The sequence below is a fragment of the Lytechinus pictus genome, chromosome 8 (genome assembly GCF_037042905.1).
Source record: "Lytechinus pictus isolate F3 Inbred chromosome 8, Lp3.0, whole genome shotgun sequence".
NCBI classification, from domain to species: Eukaryota; Metazoa; Echinodermata; class Echinoidea; order Temnopleuroida; family Toxopneustidae; genus Lytechinus; species Lytechinus pictus.
The window spans coordinates 34,886,339-34,904,730 of record NC_087252.1 but is presented as its reverse complement, the minus strand read 5'-3'; the positions used below and the strand labels follow the sequence as shown (position 1 = coordinate 34,904,730).

At 36.5% G+C, this 18,392-nt stretch overlaps 1 protein-coding gene across 1 annotated transcript in view; it reads left to right on the top strand.

Annotated features, from left to right (window-relative positions):
* The window catches only part of LOC129266102 (activating signal cointegrator 1 complex subunit 2-like), a 48,415-nt gene extending 30,645 nt beyond the window's left edge, over positions 1-17,770 (top strand). Inside the window, exons 12-18 of the mRNA XM_054903948.2 lie at positions 2,845-3,019; positions 3,931-4,038; positions 8,267-8,370; positions 9,042-9,167; positions 9,303-9,482; positions 13,158-13,251; positions 14,554-17,770. Coding sequence (XP_054759923.2) covers positions 2,845-3,019; positions 3,931-4,038; positions 8,267-8,370; positions 9,042-9,167; positions 9,303-9,482; positions 13,158-13,251; positions 14,554-14,814 — 1,048 coding nt within the window. The 3' untranslated portion in view covers positions 14,815-17,770. The remainder of the gene's footprint in view (positions 1-2,844; positions 3,020-3,930; positions 4,039-8,266; positions 8,371-9,041; positions 9,168-9,302; positions 9,483-13,157; positions 13,252-14,553) is intronic.
* Positions 17,771-18,392: the final 622 nt, after the last annotated feature.

Genomic DNA, 18,392 nt, shown 5'->3' with positions numbered 1-18,392 from the left:
AAACGTGTTTGCGATCGGCAATCTGAAACAATGTTTCAAAACGCTGATTCTGTCTCTGCAATGGAAGCATAAACACACCCTTTGTGATCATCACTATTGTAGGTTTTCAGCTATTTCATGATTTCACACATACAAGTTTATGTTACTAGTAATATGTCAGATATAGAATACTGTGACAATTTACCTTGATTTTTGTCTCACCTGCATAGCAGAGTGAGACTATAGGCGCCGCTTTTCCGACGGCGGCGGCGGCGTCAACACCAAATCTTAACCTGAGGTTCAGTTTTTGAAATGTCATCATAACTTACAAAGTATATGGACCTAGTTCATGAAACTGGGCCATTTGGTTAATCAATTACTACTGAACATCCTGCCTGAGTTTCATGTCACATGACCAAGGTCAAAGGTCATTTAGGGTCAATGAACTTAGACCATGTTGGGGGAATCAACATCAAAATCTTAACCTAAGGTTAAGTTTTTGAAATGTCATCATAACTTAGAAAGTATATGGACCTAGTTCATGAAACTTGGCCATTTGGTTAATCAAGTATTACTGAACATCCTGCCTGAGTTTCATGTCACATGACTAAGGTCAAAGATCATTTATGGTCAATGAACTTTGGCCGAATTGGGGTATTTGTTGAATTACCGCCATAACTTTGAAAGTGTGTTGGTCTAGTTCATAAAACTTGGACATAAGAGTAATCAAGTATCACTGAACATCCTGTGCACATTTTAGGTCACATGACCAAGGTCAAAGGTCAATGAACTTTGGCCATAATGGGGGTATCTGTTGAATTACCATCATAACTTTGAAAGTGTGTTGGTCTAGTTCATAAAACTTGGACATAAGAGTAATCAAGTATCACTGAACATCAGAGTTTCAGGTGACATGATCAAGGTCAAAGGTCATGTAAGGTCAATGAACTTTGGCCACGTTGGGGTTATTTGTTGAATTACACCTGTACCATCATATCTCTGTAAGTGTATTGGTCTAGTTCATAAAACGTGGAAATAAGAGTATCACTGAACATCTTGTGCGAGTTATAGTAGTTTTCAAAATCAGCACTGCTGCTATATTGAATCGCGTGATGCAGGTGAGACGGCCAGAAGCATTCCACTTGTTAAGACCTTCTCATGAAATAATATTGCTTGCTGCAACTACATGCTTTTACCTTTGATAAAACAGGATGAATTCGCGTTTGATTTTATTCATACAAAAAAAACTAAAAATGTTTTTAGAGAAAATTACTTGTTTTGCTCCATGGTATACTGAGGTGTAATTCTTGGAAAAATGAATTAGTATATTCTAATTCAATAAGGCCTATATTACAGACTACATTGCTCAAAATGTTGCATTAACCTGGCCAGATATAAGAAGCTGAGAACTTGAGATTGAGATGGTGCTATTGTTGATTCGCTCTGAGAAATATATACTTTGAAAAAATGTTAAAATCAACCAAACAAAGTTGATTTGGATTAATAAATGAAATTAAAGGGGAATCCAGCCTTGGCCATAAAATGTTGTGTTGGGAAGGAGAAAAATAAATTAAACAGAATGGTGAAAGTTTGGAAGAAATCGGTCAAGCAATAAGAAAGTTATAGCTGCTTTAAAATTGAGATCACTAATACTATGTAGATTTCAAATTGGCAACTGGGTCAGTAAATTATGACAAGGGGCAAGGACAACTTTCCCATAGACCATGTACTTTATTATCAGGGATTAGTGGTTTTCTCCTAAGTACCCATTCCCCTGGGGCAGTAATCTAAATATAACCCAGGTAGTATATTGTTTTATGTCCTCATGAAAGAAAAATATAATTTGAAATAAAACTTTTGGGAAAAATGACATTTTAGCCATAATATGTATTGGAGTACATGGAAGAGTAGTCCTTGCCTTACATCACTATGCCATCCCATATATGCGGCCAATTTGAAGTCTCCATGGGTATAGTGATTACCAATATTTACAACTTTTAAAAATTTATAACTTTCTTGTTGTTTGTCCAATATTGTTCAAACTTTCACCTATCAACTTGTCTGATTTTTCTTTTCCTTATAAAAAAAAGTTTTTATATGGGTTGGATTCCCCTTTAAAGATTAAATCAAATTTGGGGTAAGAAAAGTAGGAAAGTTATGACATTTTAATTTTTTATTTGACGTCACAAAGCAGGTTTATACACAATATGCAAATGAAAGCAAAAGGTATTGATCAAATAGGTTACAGACAATTTCCCTCTATTTTTCATAAATCAGTGAAGTACAACCATTGCAAGAGGAAAGATAATGAAGCATTCATTTATTGGCTAATACTGTAGGTAGGGAATTGGATAACTTGAAATCTACCCAAATGAGAATTTGACTAAGTTGGTATTAGACCAAGTGAAGTATGGACTAAATGGTAATTATAACAACTTGATAGCAGATTATGGCCCATATTCTGAAGTCGGGTTTAACTTAAACTCGGGTTTAAAGTTGTGGTTTAAGTATGGAAAGCAAATTGTTAGATAAATCACTAATGGTAGAGATATCATATTTCAGCTCATTTGGCTCTCAAATCATTCATAATTGTCTAGGAATTATAAATGGATTATATTGTCTTCACCATCGATGAATCAGGAAAGAGCACAGTAAACTTAAGAAACATACAACTTAATAAAAATTTTGACACTTTTGGCTTCCCATACTTAAACCGCAACATTAAACCTGAGTCTAAGTTAAACCCGACTTCAGAATACGAACCTATGTGTTTAAGCCCATATGACCATCTGAGTAGTAAATAAATCAAGTTGATATAAACTCTCTAACATCATTTGTGTAAGCCTTAATTAGAATTGATTACAGAGATGAGACTAGGACACAATTTATTGTAGATGGTATGAAAGAGGCCTTAGCTCTGTATGGATGTAAGAAGACTGAGGATACATCTGAAGATGTTACTCCTAAAGGAAACCAAAGCTTGGATGTCATAGTAGCAGCACCAGAGGATTACCAGACAGATTCTTATCTTGAAGACAAGGTACTGCACTAGACCTCATGAACATTAAAGCTTGCACAAGATAATTTCAAGACTTTTTGTTTCGCCCACCAGAGGGGAAGGCGAGACTTAGGGATCCAAATGTCGTCCGGCCGTCACAAACATTAGGTGGTTTCAAACCGCCTCGATCATAAGAATCCCTGTTAAATTACGAGAACCTTTTTAGGCTAAAAAATACCCATTAATTATTCTTGCATTCACACCACCCCGAAACGTACCCTTCGGGATAAATTCCTGAAGTTACGAGCATGCGCAGTATGGTCTGATAACCAGGTAATGCGCGAGATTCAAAATCGCTAGCTCAGCAGCCACCCATGGCACCCGCTCCTAACTACACGCTGGGCTAAAAGTTCCCGTAAATTGCTTTCACATTGCCAAAATACCTGCGACCTTGGAAAAATCCCCGCGAAAGTTCTCATAATTTTGACAAGTACTGTACCTACTATTTAGTGGGCATTTTCTTTCGGGGAGATTACGCGTAATTTGCTTTCACATTGCCAATATTACCTGGTATTTTCTGATCAGGGTAAATCTCCCGATCAGAAAATCCCTGGAACTGATAAACTTTGAGGCAGTCTGAAACCACCTTTTATGACACATAACTCTGCAACTGTAAGTCACCTTTCAATAAAACTCTGATAGAATATGTACTTACTGGACCTGCATGTTATGCTGCAGTCGGAGGTCACATGGTAAGGGCGAAGGTCATTTTTAGGTCAACGTTAAAGTTTACATGCAAGACTCTCTTATGACACATAACTATACATTCTTTTTTTCTTTTCTTAACATTGTGAAGTGCATAGAGACATATATTATTATATGATATATACTATATATAAATTGACTGTTATAATTTTCAAGTTACTATTCTAAATGATTCTTTTCCTGCTTAGGTTTTTTCTGCCTGTGCTACTCCAGCTGCAAAGACTGGTGTTGAACTCGACTCATTGATAAGCGGTGTGAGAGATCTATTACCAGACCTAGGAGAAGGGTTCATAATGGTAAGGGATTTAATCAAGCCTTTTTTATTGGTACACTGTGTTACTCATTATCCTGAATATTACCCATTACAAATAGAACACAGTTTGATTGAGAATACTATACCTTCCACAGTATAGTAAGTGCTAATCACTCTATATTGGAAATTCATGAAGATAAAATGAAAAAAAAATCACTGTTTAACTACAAATTAGCAACTTAATTTATTCACTTATATGTCTGTATTTAAAAAAAAATAAAAATAAAATGAATAGAAGAAGATTACTAATTGTTGCCTATTCAAGGAGAAAATAGAAGATTGATTAGCATTGTGTACATGTACCTCTATGGATTAATCAATCAGGTGTGTTTTGATTAAATGGAAATGCTGAAGGGATTTTGATCATTTGCCACTCAACTGTCATGCAACATATCAGTGTGGTTTGACTGACACTGGATTTGAAATAGAATTCTTGCATCAGGTCATGAGAGCACACTACTCAAAGGGGACTTTTTTAGAGGAGGATGTCTTCAAGTACGGTGTTCCACAAGGTTTCGTCCTCGGGCCACTGCTCTTCACTCTGTACACTGCACCTCTTGGGGATATTGCTCATCATCGTGGATTTCATTTCTATGCAGACGATACACAATAATATGTGACCTTCAACTCAAGAGTGAGAGATGATGATGCTATCTTACTACCTGCCTGGCAGAATCCGGCTGTGGATGGTAATGAATTTCGTGAAGCTGAATGATGACAAGACTGAATATATACAGAACAAGATTGTCACACAAAATCTTCAAGTTGGCAGTGTGTCTGTCCCTCCTTCAGAGAATGCTCGTAATATGGGTGTATTCTTCAACCAGTTTATAAAGATGGACTAGTATATTTCCAAGGTATGCCAAGCGACCTACTACCAGTTACAAAATATATCGGCTGTACGATGGCTACTCACTTGTTCTGCAGCAGAAACCCTTATTCATTCTTTAATCACCTCCAGGATTGACTTCTGTAACAGTCTGCTGGCTGGTCTTCCTTCCACTATGCTGAACAGACTCCAGAGCGTACAGTATGCTGCTGCACGCCTGCTAACTGGTACAAAGAAATATGATCACATCACCCCTGTTTTCACAGAGTCGCACTTGCTACCAATACGGGCTGAAGATATTTACATAAATAGAATAAAATTCACAGAGCAAAATGCTAAAAATTTGATCAAAATCGGATAATAAATAACAAATTTATTTAATTCTAAAGATTTGCATTTTTCCAGTGAAACAGTTCTAGGCATGTCTTCATGAATATTCATTAGGTGGGCTGATGATGTCATTGTTATGTTGGGATCGGTATTTTTAGAAGGGAAGCGTAATGAAGAAACTTGAAGAAAAATTTACAGTTCAAAATCACTAGGTATTTAATCATCAATATTCAGCTACAGTTCGAAGTACAAGAAGATTCAGAGTATATCAGGAGACGATGAATATAAAATAATTTAGAAGTATCAGGTTGAGATCCGAAGTGAAGTTAAATTAATACTCGATGGACGTCTAAGTCTTGAGGTCAGTCAGTCTCTATGGATGAGTGTTGGTCTAGTATTCTGTCGTATCATTCTCTCTTGTATATTCTAATAATCAAGAAGTCTTATTTATATCATTAGTTTTGGGGGTGTAACAATTTAAGGTGGGAGTGATCTAAACTCAATCTGATTGGTCTACAGGTAACTGTCTATCAAACTTTCTCTGGTATAAGGGGTGTGGTGATGCTCTGTGCAAGTGACTGGGGCTGGGAGTGTGAGTCATACTTCTTCCATGAAGTTAGCTGACGTCACTGAGGGTTGGTCTTTTTATGGTCAAGGTTTATGAGTTAAATGGTATTGGGGGTTTGTGGATTCTTAGATGACATTGGGGGAGTTTGTGAACAAGTGAAGGTGAATGACTGAAATGATAACAGGAAGTTAGATACATACTACATAACATCATATCCCCACTTGTTCTTTTGTATTTTATGATATGAAATTAGGTTTATTCAAAATTTTACAACCAAAAAATAAAACAATTGGATTGACAAGTGATAAGTGCATTAGTTATTTCTTGGTGCAGCTTATTTCATCATAATGGAGACATATCATTTACACATTTATGAAAAAAATGAAAGAATAATGATTTCATGTGATAACATAAGTAAAGGGAAAGTGGGGATGTGACATCATCAGCCCACCTGATAATAATAATGTGATATCTTATTGTGCGCACACACCGTCCAGAGACGCTCATGGCGCTAGCTCAGCTACAGTTCCTTTGGATATACAAACAACAACAAATATAAACAAATAAAAAAGAGATTTTAACAAATACAACCGAGTACATAGTTTCAAAAAGAACAGTTATGCATCACCCACCAGAATTTCTAGCTAGATCCTAGTGGGGGCTGGTGCCCTACCTTCTGCTTCGTTCATCGACAATTTAAGGGGCAAGCCTGGTCAGCTCAGAACTCACAGGACCTCTAGCATATACATGTAAGAGCACCAGCCCCCATAGGAAGCCAGTCAGACCAGTGAGTGATGAAGACATGCCTAGAACTGTTTCACAGAATAATGCAAATTTTTTTAATCCGATTTTGATCAAATTTTCACCATTTTGCTCTGAATTTTACTCTTATTTATTAAGATATAAATATTCTCAGCCTGGAGCATCCCTTTAAGTACAGGATAGAATTCAGAATCCTTCTCCTGACTTTTAAAGTTTTTCATTGTTTGGCTCCAGGTTATGTGACTTTTCTAAAAGAACAACACTGTCTACATTCTGACTTACACTCATCTGGTACTGGTGTCACTCTGCATGTACCCATCACACAACTAAAGGGATTTTTCATCTATTGCTCCACGCCTCTGGAATTCCCTCCCTTCTTCGCCTCGTGAAATTGACGGCATTGAACTCTTTAAATTATCTCTAAAAATTCACTTATTACAGCAGATGTTTTCTAATTAGCTTAATTGGATGAGCCTGCGCTTATGAATGTTTTTAACAGAAATATAGCGCAATATAAATGTTGTGGATCGTCATCATATGGAAGCAGGGGATGAACTAGATAAGGAGGTATACTGCCTGGTTCAGGAAAATGTGACATGTGATATTTCAAGACATTATTACCTCTGCGCTGCCGATCATCTCAACTTTACGTGAGAAATCTCGACACGATTTTCCCGATCCCTGGGGGTTGTTGTTGGAGAATGGGGAAATTACACTTAGATTGTCAATACCAGCTGTATTGGTCAGTTCAGCAGACAGCATTTAATCCCAACACCAGCCTCATTTCAAGTATGGTGTTGTAGCTGGTTTCGGTGTGTGCACAACACCAATATCAACTGCACTTGAAATCACCCATTGAAAAAATAGAAGAAAAAAAGAAAGCTTACTGACAAGGGCTGCATCAATAGAGAAGAACATGTAAGAGTGGTCAGGATTGTGTTACTGTACAATAAACCTATTGGCCCTTATTCTGAAGTCGGGTTTAATTTAGACCACGGTCTAACTCTGTGCTAAAATTATAAGGAAGACAAAAAAGTTTATGTTGCATATTTCTTATATTTCTTTATGTTTACTATTTTGTTTCCTTTGTCTCTAAATCAGCTTCAGCGATCCTTGAGTCACACAAGATGGTCAGGGAACACATGGAAGTCCAACTAAAGAATAATCCTTCAGTTGTCATTCCCAGACAATTATGACCAATTTGGGTGTCATATGAGTTAGTGTACTTTTAGGCATTTGTGCTCCAAATGGCTCTCCATAGTTAAACCACAACTTTAAACCAGGGTTTAATTTAAACCTGAGTTCAGAATACAGGCCAGTGTGTTATCTTGTCCCACACCCTTATGCTTCACCTCACTTCAATATTTAAGCTATATCCTTTAAAACATCCAATATTAATCATTTTCTATAATCATTCTTATGTTTTATTCTTGGTTTCCCTTTTTTCAAGCCTTTGAGGCTTTTTGGGATACCTTTTTCTTTCATTATTTTTTTAAATCTCACCTTAATGTCTCATGATTATATTTGTATATTTATGTTCAAAATAATGTATGATATTTATATGTTTTTACATGTATATATTTTTCAAAGAAATAAATGAGAGTATTTTCACTCTCCCTCAAAAATCAACAGACGTATATGGGTATTCTGATCAGTTTAACTGAATATATATATATCATATTTTGATTGTTGTTCTTTTTATCATTTTCTTGTTATATCCAGGCATGTCTTGAAGAGTATAACTATGACAGCGCTAGAGTCATCAATGATATCTTAGAAGATAAACTGCTAGAATCACTTAAGTGTTTGGATAGGAATATGAAGAGGTAAGTTCAGATAGACTACTAGAATCATTAAAGTGTTTAGATAGGAATATGAAGAGGTAAGTTCAGATAGACTACTAAAATCACTAAAGTGTTTAGATAGGAATATGAAGAGGTAAGTTCAGATAGACTACTAGAATCATTAAAGGGTTTAGATAGGAATATGAAGAGGTAAGTTCAGATAGACTACTAGAATCACTAAAGGGTTTAGATAGGAATATGAAGAGGTAAGTTCAGATAGACTACTAGAATCATTAAAGGGTTTAGATAGGAATATGAAGAGGTAAGTTCAGATAGACTACTAGAATCATTAAAGGGTTTAGATAGGAATATGAACTAGTAAATTGAGATAAACTACTAGACCTTGCTAGTTACCTTCTTTCTTTTTTTAGATCACCTTTGTATGTTGATTATTAAATAGTCCAGACTCGTAATCCTTATATTTTTTGTACCGTTTTATATGACCATATGACAAGACTAACCTTTTGTGACTTCTAACACTTCTAACATCTAGCATCATTCCAAGAACTTCAAAATCTTCAAAAAGGAGCAAGAGTAATAATAGTTCTTGAACATGATGTATAAAGACAAGTTATATTTATAACTTGTTTGTATTAAACTTGGTTATCTAGTTATTTGAGAAATACTCATATTCCATTTTGTTTGTTACTTAGGACAAAGCCTAAAGCTGCTCCTGCTGAAGACCTACTATCACAGAGAGCTAACGTGTTTGATAACGATGAGTTTGATGTCTTCTCTAAAGACAAGGTTGATATGTCAAAGATCCAGAAAGGAAAGAGGTAAGGTGTTTGATATTCATCATTTCATGTTGACTTGGTTTCATTGAATATATCTCTGCTAGCCACATGATAAGGTGATGATGACAATATTTCCCTGCTTATTTCAGAAATCATTTTTTTATTTGTCTTTTGTAGGAAAGAAGATAGTGCTGATTCTATCCTGTCTGATAAATCCACTATCCAAGAACTCAAGAAATCATATGAGCAATACTATGAGGTCAGCTATGAATATGATGATGAGTATGATGACACATATGATACCATCAATGTTGGTGCGGATGATGCTGATTCTGCTGATGAGCTACAGACTAGAAGGTACACTACCTATATGGAGCCTCTTTCATATACAGTCGGACCTCTCTTATCCGGCCTCCTCTTATCCGGATCTCTCTATTATCCGGACGCACGCTTGCCGAGATTTTTTTTTCAATTCAATCTAGTACGTGAGGAAATGAAATTGCAATCTAAACTCAATCCTATACGCAAACTCACTTTGATTACAGATATTTTCCAATATAGTCTACCTAAAACAACATTATTTTTCATGAAAATATCTCACCCAAATCACCGAAAGAACTTAGGTAGGGTAATTTTCCAGGAAATCGGGGCGCATTGCAAACATTTCTTCACGTTCTCTTTTTGTTTTCCGGGGAAAAACAACACATGTCTCGCTACAGTGTAGCTAACGCTAGGCCTCAATACGGACAGCGCCATCTATCGTGTTTGAGCCTACAGTCAGAGTAACAATGGCTGACATTGCGAAGCTGCGATAGCCGCCGCTATGATCTAATTGTAAAACTTAGTTTTATCGAGTCATTCATTCTCTTTCTTTCGAGGTATGCTTGATTTATACCTCAAACATTTTAGCAGGTAAATTATCCAACAGTTTTGGCCATCGTTTCATTTCCATAAAAATACCGCCTATTATTTGCACTGACACTGCAGTGAATACGGTCTGTACGCCCACTACAATAGATAATGTACCATACCGTCGTTGCGGGGATCAAGGCAGCAGCTGCGTTTATTTAATATTGGGTCTCCCAGATCCGGATAGATCTCTTTTCCGGATTGGTGCTGGTCCCAACGTGTCCGGATAAGAGAGGTCGGACTATAGCTACAACTATTCTAACTTTGCTAATATGTTAACTATCATGGTAACAGGGCTCAGCAGTCAATCACTGTCAAGCTTTCCCTTGATAGTGATTGGCTGCTGTTACAATAAAGGCAAAGTTACCGTAGTTGTAAATTTATGAAACAGGTGCATTTTCTAAAATTAGCTCACGTATGGAATATCAGAGTATAGGGTTTTAGTTCAAATGTCGGAGATCATTGTAAAATGTCATTTCCCATATAATTTCATCTTTTGTTAATCCAGGAAGTCACAGATGGTCCATACTGCATTTTAATCTCTGATCATTGATCCTTGATTTCATTTTATGGTTCAGTCAAGTTGGCCCTTATTATCGAAACTAAATATTGAGGGATATCATTGATTCTCTCATTTGCACATTACACTGTGTTGTACATACATGTACATGTATAACTCTCTTTGTGAAGAAAAAAAAACTTTAAAATGTCAAACTTTCTTATTCTACATCCGATTTTGATGAAATTCACAGTGTTATGCTGGTTTGATATTTCTCTATTGACTTAAATCAACATTTTTCTGGGGTGGACTTGACTTTTACACACATGGTAAGGGAATGATATGTAGACATCCTAACTATAAGCATTTACTATATTTGTATGGTCTTCAATATAAGCAGAGGATCGTAGGTTTATAAAGCAAATATTAATGAGGTATAAGGGACCACTCGGTTAACAAGAGATTCATGAATAAAATATAAACTTGACGTGATGCTTGATGATAATCAGGGATTTATTGAATAACTGAAGTAATTTGGAAGAAAACCTTGATATCGATTGGCTTTTATCATAGTAGTTAACATTTATTGCTTGGTTTAATACCATTTGGGGCAGGTCATGGTCTAGTGGTTCTGACTCGCGTCTAAATTTGGGCGTTGTATCCTCTTGGAAAAGTGCTATATAAATCAAGCTATTCTTGTAAAATGATTATTATAGTAATGATATTATTGTAATAAGAACTATAATTATCTTCATCGTCATCAATATTGTCATTATTACACCATAATTAGGTGATCTGTCAATCGACAGATCAACTATTAATTTCGTACGAATTTTCTTTTTTATTTATATCTTTTTATTTTTCCGCCCTTTTCTTGTTGCCATAAAATCTCAAAATCTACAACATCAATTATCTTCAAAATATCATCAGATATGGGGACTTATCCTGTCATCTGTATGAAACAAGTTCAAGGTCAAAAGGTCATTGTGACGTCATCTAGACGCCTTTTTGCAAATTCCCATTATCAATCATATCTTCATTATCAATTATAAAAAATTACCCATATATACATCACATTAACTTCAAGTCAAGGGTCAACTGTCCATGTCATCAAAGGTCATGTAAAGGTCACGACGTGCGCGTACGTGCATGTCAAAATTTTAAAATGCTCAAAATCACTTTTTGACCAAAGTAGAGTATGAATCAGGTCATTTTAAGCATTTCAAAAATCTCGCGCTTAACGGCACTTTGCAACTTAGGATCGCCATTTTTTTTTCATATCAATGCACCGACAATATAATTCTGAACAATTTGATACCTTGATCAACCTTCTACGACAAGTAATAACGGAATTAGCCTCCATCAAAGTTTACAGCACGCGCGCGCACTAACCATAGACAATATATGTGCAAAAACATGCCTATACAAAACTCATTATAGCTCTTCAGGTAATCCGTTGACCCCCAATTTTTTTTTCATATTCGAATAGAGTATGAATGGGAGATATGATTTCATGTCACATTTGACCCGAAATTTTATCATGACGTCATCAAAATGGCGTCGGAACTCAAAATTCCCATTTTGCTACAAAATGACGTCATCACAATTATGCAAATTTGACTCTAACTCCGTAAATATTGGTCAATTTTCGTCCAGTTTTTTATATGTTGTAGCTGAAGACATACTTTTGCTAATTCGAGGCTATATTTACATTTAAAGGAACGGATCATCCTGAAAAATGGCAAGTTATAGAGGCATGTCATTTTCGCTCATTTTGTGTGCAATCTCTATGGGAAATGACTTTTTCTCAAAACTGGATTTTACATTCCTCTATTTCGTGAGCCATATCTCCATTTCTTTTTGTCGGTTTTCTCTCAGCTTTGAGTATGTTGTAGCTGAGATTGAGAGCTATCGTAATGGTGGTCTCCATTTTCTGATCAGATGCCGGGATCATGCCCATATTTCTCTTGCAAAATTGGATTTGAGATCCTCTCAATTTGCTTATGTGTAAAGTCTATGGGAAATAGTGCTTATGTGTATTAGTCTATGGGAAATAGTGTAGCTCAGTTGATAAGGCGTGAGACTTGCTTCCTTAGGGTCGAGGGTTCGAGCCCAGGGGGCAGGGGTAAACATGAGAATTTTTTTTTCTTTTTTTTTTCTTTTCAACATTTCACAAATGGTCCTTTATGACCATTACAATGTATATCAAATAAAACATTGGACAATAAAAGAGATTAAAATCCCTTTTAATGTACAATGTTCCTGTACACTATGTGTATGACCTACACTTTTTCACACAACTTTTTCATTTCCCTCTTTTTCATTTCCCTCTTTTTCAAGAGTATTCAACACGTTCTTTTCGTAAGAGAAGTTCAGTTTTCATTATGATGATCATATTGATCTCAATAAACATGCTGATTGTCTTCCTGATCATGAAATCAGAGACAGATCACCTAATTCGTCCTCATGACGAATTAAAATTCTAGTTAGTTTTTCAATATGCCCTTATTGAAATATCTGTTCTTGTCTCGATTTCATTTTGTAATGAATATAAGACCTTACATTGATGATCCTTCATTCTTGTACACAGAATTATTCAGTGATTTCACTGTTTTGTCCATCAGACCGTTTACAATGCCAAGAGTTCTAGCTGCTGCTCAGACACGATCCTCTGAAGAAGAAGAGAATGAAGAGGAGAGAGATGGAGAGAGATTCAAAGTAAGTAAAACTTATAAATTAAGAAAAGACATGGATGGATAGATATATGAATGAATGAATGTATGAATGAATGAATGAATGAATGAATGAATGAATGAATGAATGAATGAATGAATGAATGAATGAATGAATGAATGAATGAATGAATGAATGAATGAATGAATGAAAGAATGAATGAATGAATGAATGAATGAATGAATGAATGAATGAAAGAATGAATGAATGAATGAATGAATGAATGAATGAATGAATGAATGAATGAATGAAAGGATGGATGGATGGATGGATGGATGGATGGATGGATGGATGGATGGATGGATGGATGGATGGATGGATGGATGGATGGATGGATGGATGGATGGATGGATGGATGGATGGATGGATGGATGGATGGATGGATGGATGGATGGATGGATGGATGGATGGATGGATGGATGGATGGATGGATGGATGGATGGATGGATGGATGGATGGACGGACGGACGGACGGACGGACGGACGGACGGACGGGTGAATGAATGATGGATGGATGGATGGATGGACGGATGGATGGATGGACGGACGGACGGACGGACGGATGGATGGATGGATTAATTAATTGATTAATTAATTTTAATTAATTAATTAATTAATTAATAAATCAATAATCCGCATTTATATAGCGCTTAATACATCGGAACGACGTCTCTAAGCGCTTTACAGACATATTATTACCCCGGTCATCGGATCCTTGCATGCCGGCATACAATGTATGCACCTTCTCCACTCCCTGGGGAGCATTCCAACAAGAGTTCCAAGACTCAATTGCTGGGCAAACTACATATAGGCTTTTACATCCTGCCGGGTACCCATTTAAACACCTGGGTAGAGAGTGGCAAAGTGTGGATTAACGTCTTGCCAAAGGACGCTAGGCCATGGTGGATTCAAACACACGACCCTCTGATTACAAGGCGAGAGTCAGAACCGCTACACCACGACGCTTCCACATGAATGAATGAATGAATGAATGAATGAATGAATGAATGAATATTAATGAATGAATGGGCTAATTGTTATTGATGGATATATTAATGAATGTATGGGCTAATTGTTTTTTTATAGATATGTGTATATTAAAGGCAACCAAACTAAAAGAAGTAATCAATCTTAGAGTGAGAAGAAAAAGCAATTAATTTAATTGATTTCTCCAAGCTTTCATCGCTATTTTCACTCATTTTCATTAAAATCAACTTCATGACAGAGTGAATATCCCTTTTAAGTAAATAATACACTTTCTTTCTTCCTTGTTTATTTTCGTTACAGGAGAGCAGACCATTGGAACAATTGAGAGCAGGGTCAGAACACAGTCAGCCAGAACTCAAAGGACAACCATCAAGAGGGGGAAGGGGAAGAGGGGGGCGAGGTAGGGGTGGAGGAGGGAGGGGTAGAGGAGGGGGAAGGACAGATCAAGAGCTAAAGACAAGACAAAAGAATGAAAGGCACAAAGGACAGAGAGCTAATCATAACAGAAAAGCAATGGCCGATAAGAAGCGATCAAAAGGAATGGGTCCATTGCCTAATTAATGCTACTTTATTGATGCAATACACTGTCTTGAATGAGAAGGTGTATAGATCTGTATGCAATCAACACATTGCCAGTGATGATTCCTAGATATCCATAAAAGCAGGAGTAGTGAATAGCACGATTTTGATGGTACAATTCTGGTGAAAGAAATATGCTGTATTCAATGAGGGAAGTTGAATAGTGTCTCTCTTTCACCAACTGCGAAATCTTATACCATTGAACAAATAGGAATATTTGTTATTTGTGTTGTACATCACCAGAGGTTAGTGAAAAATATGAATGGGAAGAAAAGTCCATTTTTTTTCCTACGCTCATCCAAAATGAGCAAAATGAAAATGAAGAAAGAAATCATGGAAAGCAAAATCACATAGCAGCCTTTTCAAGTATGTATCATACTGTAACTGTATCAGCAGTTTGCATTTACCCAGTCTGCTACGCGTATTGCATCTGCATTTCGATTGTGACATCACCTAACCATGCAATGGTATACAAAGGATGACTCCACCTCATTCCCGAGGTGCTATTTAGACCAACCCTTCTATTACCCCGAGACCTTGCCTGAGGAGTGATAGAAGGCACCAAGGGAGTGATGATTTCTACTGTCATCCAAATACAGACCAGTCCATAGTTATAGTGTTCTCCCTGTCCGTCCGTCCTTCCCCCCACTTGGTTTCCGCGCAGTAACTTGACAAATATTTAATGGATTCTAAAAATTTGGGTGTGTAGGTAGATGTCACCAAAATACAGGCTAAGTTCGAATTCGGAGTCCGCAGGTCAAAGGTCACAGCTCATAATATATATGCGAGTTGGTTTCTGCACGATAACTTTGGAAATATTCACCAGAATCAATCCCAGTTCAAGACACTGCTGCAAGTAGCTGTATTGAAAAAATTGATGAGACAGCAAGACCGCATTTCCATATGACACAATGAAGTGAGGGATTATCCACATCAAATGACCTGACTGTCATATCTTCTGCCAGAGATTATTATGGAAAGGGTGAGTCTTTAGGTCAAAGGTCTAAATTTGTTCATTATATATATGCATATTGGTTTCTGCACAATATTAAGTTCAATCATATTGAATGACTTTCTGATCGCATTAAGCGGGGGGGGGGGGGGGGGGGCATCTGTGTCCTTTGGACACGTCAAATTTCTAGTTTTATAAGTCTAATCTAACTTGATTTGCTAAATCACTTTGTAATTTAAACGAGCTGCACTGATGCTGCCTCGGCAACTGATACATCCACTTGGCCAGTGCGCCGTTAGCTACGTGAATATAACCGAGCAGCAATACGCAACCACGAGCCAGCTAGTTGCGCCCGTAGCAACACAACTTGTTGAAATAAAAAAATTTCCTAATTAACTAAATACAAGCCCAAAACTGCTAATTTTTTTAATCAGACTCTTAGTAGGATTCTGATCAACAGAACTTAAAAATTAATCGGTTTCTCAATTTTTTTTTCTTTCGTATTTTTGTCTCGCCTGCATAGCAGAGACAATAGTTGCCGCTTTTCCGACGGCGGCGTCAACATCAAATGTTAACCTAAGGTTAAGTTTTTGAAATGTCATCATAAATTAGAAAGTATATGGACCTAGTTCAAGAAACTTGGACATAAGGGTAATCAAGTATTACTTAACATCTTGCCTGAGTTTCAGGTCACATGACCAAGGTCAAAGGTCATTTAGGGTCAATGAACTTTGGGCATGTTAGGGGTATTTGTTGAATTTCCATTGTAACTTTGAAAGTTTATGGATCTAATTTGTAAACAAATTTTCGGCATAACTCCTATGTGTTTAAGATGGCATGCTCGATTTGTAATGAAAATCATAAGTCAGAAAAAATTTGAACCAGTGGGATTTGAACCTGCCATGTACTGCTTCCCGGTCAGTGACTCAACCACCAGGCTATTCTGGTTCACGGCTAAATCACGAACTGGAATACAAATACCCTCGATCCGCTTTCTGACTCACTAAAGACAATAGATGGTAAATAAATAAAGAGGCTTTAATAGGAGAAAGCCTCTTTATCTACTGCTTGCCGGGCAGCGACTCAACCACCAGGCTCATATTGGGAGTATTTGTTGAATTTGCATCATAACTTAGAAAGTTTATGGATATAGTTCATGAAACATAGACATAAGAGTAATCAAGTATAAATGATTGTTTTGCACACATCTTAGATCACATGATCATGGTCAAAGGTCATTTTGGGTCAATGGACATATTTTATTATCATATGAATGTTTTCTTTTGTTAATAATTATGCAATAGCTGTTTTCAAAGTCATCACTGCTGCTATATTGAATCGCGTAATGCAGGCGAGACAGCCAGAGGCGTTCAACTTGTTTTTTTTTTAATTATGTATTTCTTTGTTTTTCAACTTTTTTTTTTTTCAAGGACATTGTTGCACACATAATTTTGATCATTTACAAGATTAATCTGTTAAAGTAGAAATAATCATACATTTGCGAATTTTGGCTAAAAACACAATTTGCATTATTTGGATTTGTACATAAATTCACGTTATTGAGCAATTTTGGGTATGACATGCACTTACATAATGTTGGGTAAGTTAGTAACCGCATACCCGAAAGTAAAAAATTGTTAGCAAGTAGCGTGGTAAAAAAAAATTTGCATGGCAGATATATTGTAAAAAAAGGCCAAGGGGGCGGATCCCCCCCCCCCTCGAGCCTTTTAAGGTTACATGCATTGTGAAGTCACATTCTAGAAGCAAAGCCAATTCCCCCCCCCCCCCCCCGTTTTCCTGCTCTGTATTATGGTCAATTTCTAATCTCTTAGGGGTGCTTCATATCGTAGTGTTTAGATAGCTAATACTAGTACACTTTTGTGTAAATCAAATTTAACCTGCCGGCTAACGTAATAGGTTTGCCAGGCCTGGTTCTTGTTATACTTAATCTCTAATAAAGACATGATGTTCTACTAAAATCTTCTTTTTGAGTGTGTGTCTTGGGTCTTGTTTCTTTTGAACATCCTTACTCTATCCATCGCGATTGTGCATTTGTTTTTATGGGGGGCGCACAATCTTGTTCGTGCATCCATCCCAACAAACAAATATCAAATGTAAGTGCAAAACAACCGAAACAAAGGTACAAACAAACAAACATGGAAACGCAATCTAAATTTTGTTTGTTGTTGGTTTGTATGTGTGTTGGGTTTGTATTTTGTTGATAACATAAGATGAATGAGACACACAAATGTAATATCACTTCAAATTATGTAACCCCCAAATTCCAAATCAAACAAGCAAAATGCTGAAAATGTCATTGAAATGAGATGTAAAATAAAACATTACTGTACTGGTCAGATGCATGCTCAATCTGATGGTGTGATATATTTTAATGTATTGTGTGAATTTTATGAATAATTAGGCCGTGGTAATTAATTATGCATTTTGGAGATATTGTTTTGAAATTTCAACTTAAAAATTGAAAAAAAAATTAAAGCCGAGTAATATGAATGAAAAATATTGAGGGAGCTCGCCCACCCCCCCCCCCCCCCCTGCAGTATTAAACCTTTGCTTATTTTTCACAAAACGGGGCATGACATAAATAAGA